This window comes from Brassica oleracea, chromosome C2 (assembly GCF_000695525.1).
Source record: "Brassica oleracea var. oleracea cultivar TO1000 chromosome C2, BOL, whole genome shotgun sequence".
NCBI lineage: Eukaryota > Viridiplantae > Streptophyta > Magnoliopsida > Brassicales > Brassicaceae > Brassica > Brassica oleracea.
The window spans coordinates 27,080,492-27,083,215 of NC_027749.1; the positions used below are offsets into that span (position 1 = coordinate 27,080,492).

A 2,724-nucleotide genomic window follows, 5' to 3' on the forward strand; every position below is an offset into this window, starting at 1 on the left:
GGGGGGGCAAGGGGTTCGATATTTTCATCTATAAATGATAATATATATAAATTAAAATAATAATTATTTTTATTATTTATAAATTATATTTTATATATAATTAAATAATTAATATTTTTATTATATTTCAAATATTAGGTACCCGTTTAGTTATTTGTTTGATTCCGGTTTGGTTTTGTTTTTTTCGGGTTTAGAGAAATAAGAACCGTTTGGGTTTTCGTAAAATTTGGTCCATTTCGGTTTCAGTTGTTTCAGTTCGGTTTTTGGGTTTCAGAGAATATGCCCAGGACTATTCTTGACTTTGATCTTGTTCTTTTGGTCTCCCTACGTCTCCAGGTTCAGTGTGGTTTGGGTCGAACCGGTAACCTATGGGCATATGAAGCATTTGGTGTAACACCTGACATAATGACAGTTGCAAAGCCTTTAGCAGGTGGTTTACCAATTGGAGCGGTGCTTGTAACTGAAAAAGTTGCTGAGACCATCAAATATGGAGATCATGGAAGCACATTTGCAGGGAACCCTCTTGTGTGTAGTGCAGCCATCGCTGTTTTTGATAAAGTATCTAAACCCTCTTTCTTGGCCAGTGTCTCGAGCAAAGGTTTATACTTTAAGGATCTGTTGGTGAAGAAACTAGGAGGAAACTTGCACGTGAAGGAAGTGAGAGGAGAAGGGCTTATTATTGGAGTGGAGCTGGACGTGCCCGCAGGTCCGTTGGTCGATGCTTGTCGTGATTCTGGTCTTCTGATCTCGACGGCAGGGAAAGGGAATGTCGTCAGGATTGTTCCGCCGTTGATTATATCGGAGGAGGAAATCGAACGTGCCGTTGAGATTATTTTCCATAATTTAACTGCGCTTGACTGAATATTGAGGTTGAACATAAATGTTCATCGACTATGAACTGTGTTTTTAAAATTCTGTACTTTACTTAAATAAGCTCAAGTATAACAGTAAATGTGCCTGTTACAGTTCATAACTGCTGTTTCTTGGTTCTGTATTTTTGAAACATTTTTCTTGGTTCTGTTTTTTTGAAACACTTTTCTTGGTTCTTTCATGATAAAATGTGTATAATTCTTTTTGATAGGGTATTAATAATATTCAAACAAACAAAAATTATAGTGTTTTGGAATACGCTAACAGCCAGTGATAAGCTACTAGAGGTGAGCCATCCCATTTTTAGTCTTGAAGATTTAAGAGAAGGGATTTCGTGCATGCCAAGTTTGTCTTAAAATGAAGACAACATGTGAGATGTTGTTGACATGATTTGCAGACGATAGAATCAGAGCTGGAAGAATAAAAAGAATTGTTCTTTCTGTATGCGGAGCTCGACAAAAGGGACTTGACTCAAAAACAACAAAGAGGGTAATTCGTGTAAGTTAGTGATCAGTTACTTTGTGTTGTGACTCAGAGAAGATGCGGAGCCGGAGCCACTTGAGCTGTGAAAGATAAATTGTGCAGAACAGAGAAGATGTGGAGCCGGAGAATGTAAATTTCTTTATCTGAGAATGGACTTTGTTTCCCTTTTTGGAATGTTTTTTTTTTTGAGGAAAACCTATTTTGGAATGTTTACTTCATTTTTTTCAGTACTTTTAAAAAAAAAAAACCTATTTTGGAAGGTTTTATTCTTTCTATACTAAATTACTAGATAATAATTTGCGTCTTGCGCGGAATATAATTATTAGTTTTGTTATTTTTAATAAGGAGATATTAAATCTGTTTAATCTGGATATCAGTTTGGTTTTATGTTATTTTTTTGGTTTTTAATCTCCTAAAATATAGCTATAATTCTAAATCAATATTTATTTTGGTTTGTTCGGTGCAAATTGTTGATGTTTTTAGTTTTTCAGGTGATAACCAAAAATAAATATCATTTGTTTGGTTTAAGGTTATATGAATTTTAGATAGTTCTGATGTCAAACCAATGGTTTCATATTATATTTTCTAAACATATAATAGTTAAAAAAGGAAAATAAAATTATTAAGACAAATAATTTCACTATAATTTGGTCGATAGTGAAAGAAACATTAAAAAAGAATATTTCAACTTCCAAGAGAATTAGATATTTTAGTTGTGGTGAATATTTAGTTATACAAGTGTTTACGTCAATGTCCAAATGTATGTGTATGTAAAATATATAAAAGTGGTTGGTAAATATATAAAGATATTGTTAATCAAAATTAAATGACATTTTAATTAAAAATAACACATAGAAGATAAAATTCTTAAAATAAAATTAATTAAAAATAAAATAAGCCTAAACATTAGTAAATTTTATTTCATATAAAGAAAATCAAATTGTATCTGTAAATAGGGTTGAGAACGGATCGAATATCCTGGTATTTGGAGGTATCAGTGTCGCTTCGATCCGTAGCCACCCGGATTTTCTGTGTCTCGGATATCTGAATTTTTTAGAATTTTCACGGATATCCGATTTGATCCGTCAATAAAAATTAAAAATAAATGAAAAATCAAAAAATAATATAAATAATAATATTTCATTACAAAAGTAAATTATTATTTAACTTTTTAAATTCTAATACCTAATATAATAAATTTAATACATAAAAATATTGTAAAAATTATATAAACTATATTATACATATAAATTATATATATAATTATTTAAATATATGTATATATATATATATATGGATATAACGGATCGAATCGGATATACGTTCCTAAAAATATTAGTATTTTTTATTTGGTTTGTTTTTATAGATATT

At 30.4% G+C, this 2,724-nt stretch overlaps 1 protein-coding gene across 1 annotated transcript in view; it reads left to right on the forward strand.

The window, feature by feature from the left end:
• Positions 1–1,024, forward strand: part of LOC106321389 (acetylornithine aminotransferase, chloroplastic/mitochondrial-like) — a 2,484-nt gene extending 1,460 nt beyond the window's left edge. Inside the window, exon 3 of the mRNA XM_013759672.1 lies at positions 337–1,024. Within this exon, the coding sequence (XP_013615126.1) occupies positions 337–861 (525 nt within the window). The 3' untranslated portion in view covers positions 862–1,024. The remainder of the gene's footprint in view (positions 1–336) is intronic.
• The last annotated feature ends 1,700 nt before the right edge of the window (positions 1,025–2,724 follow it).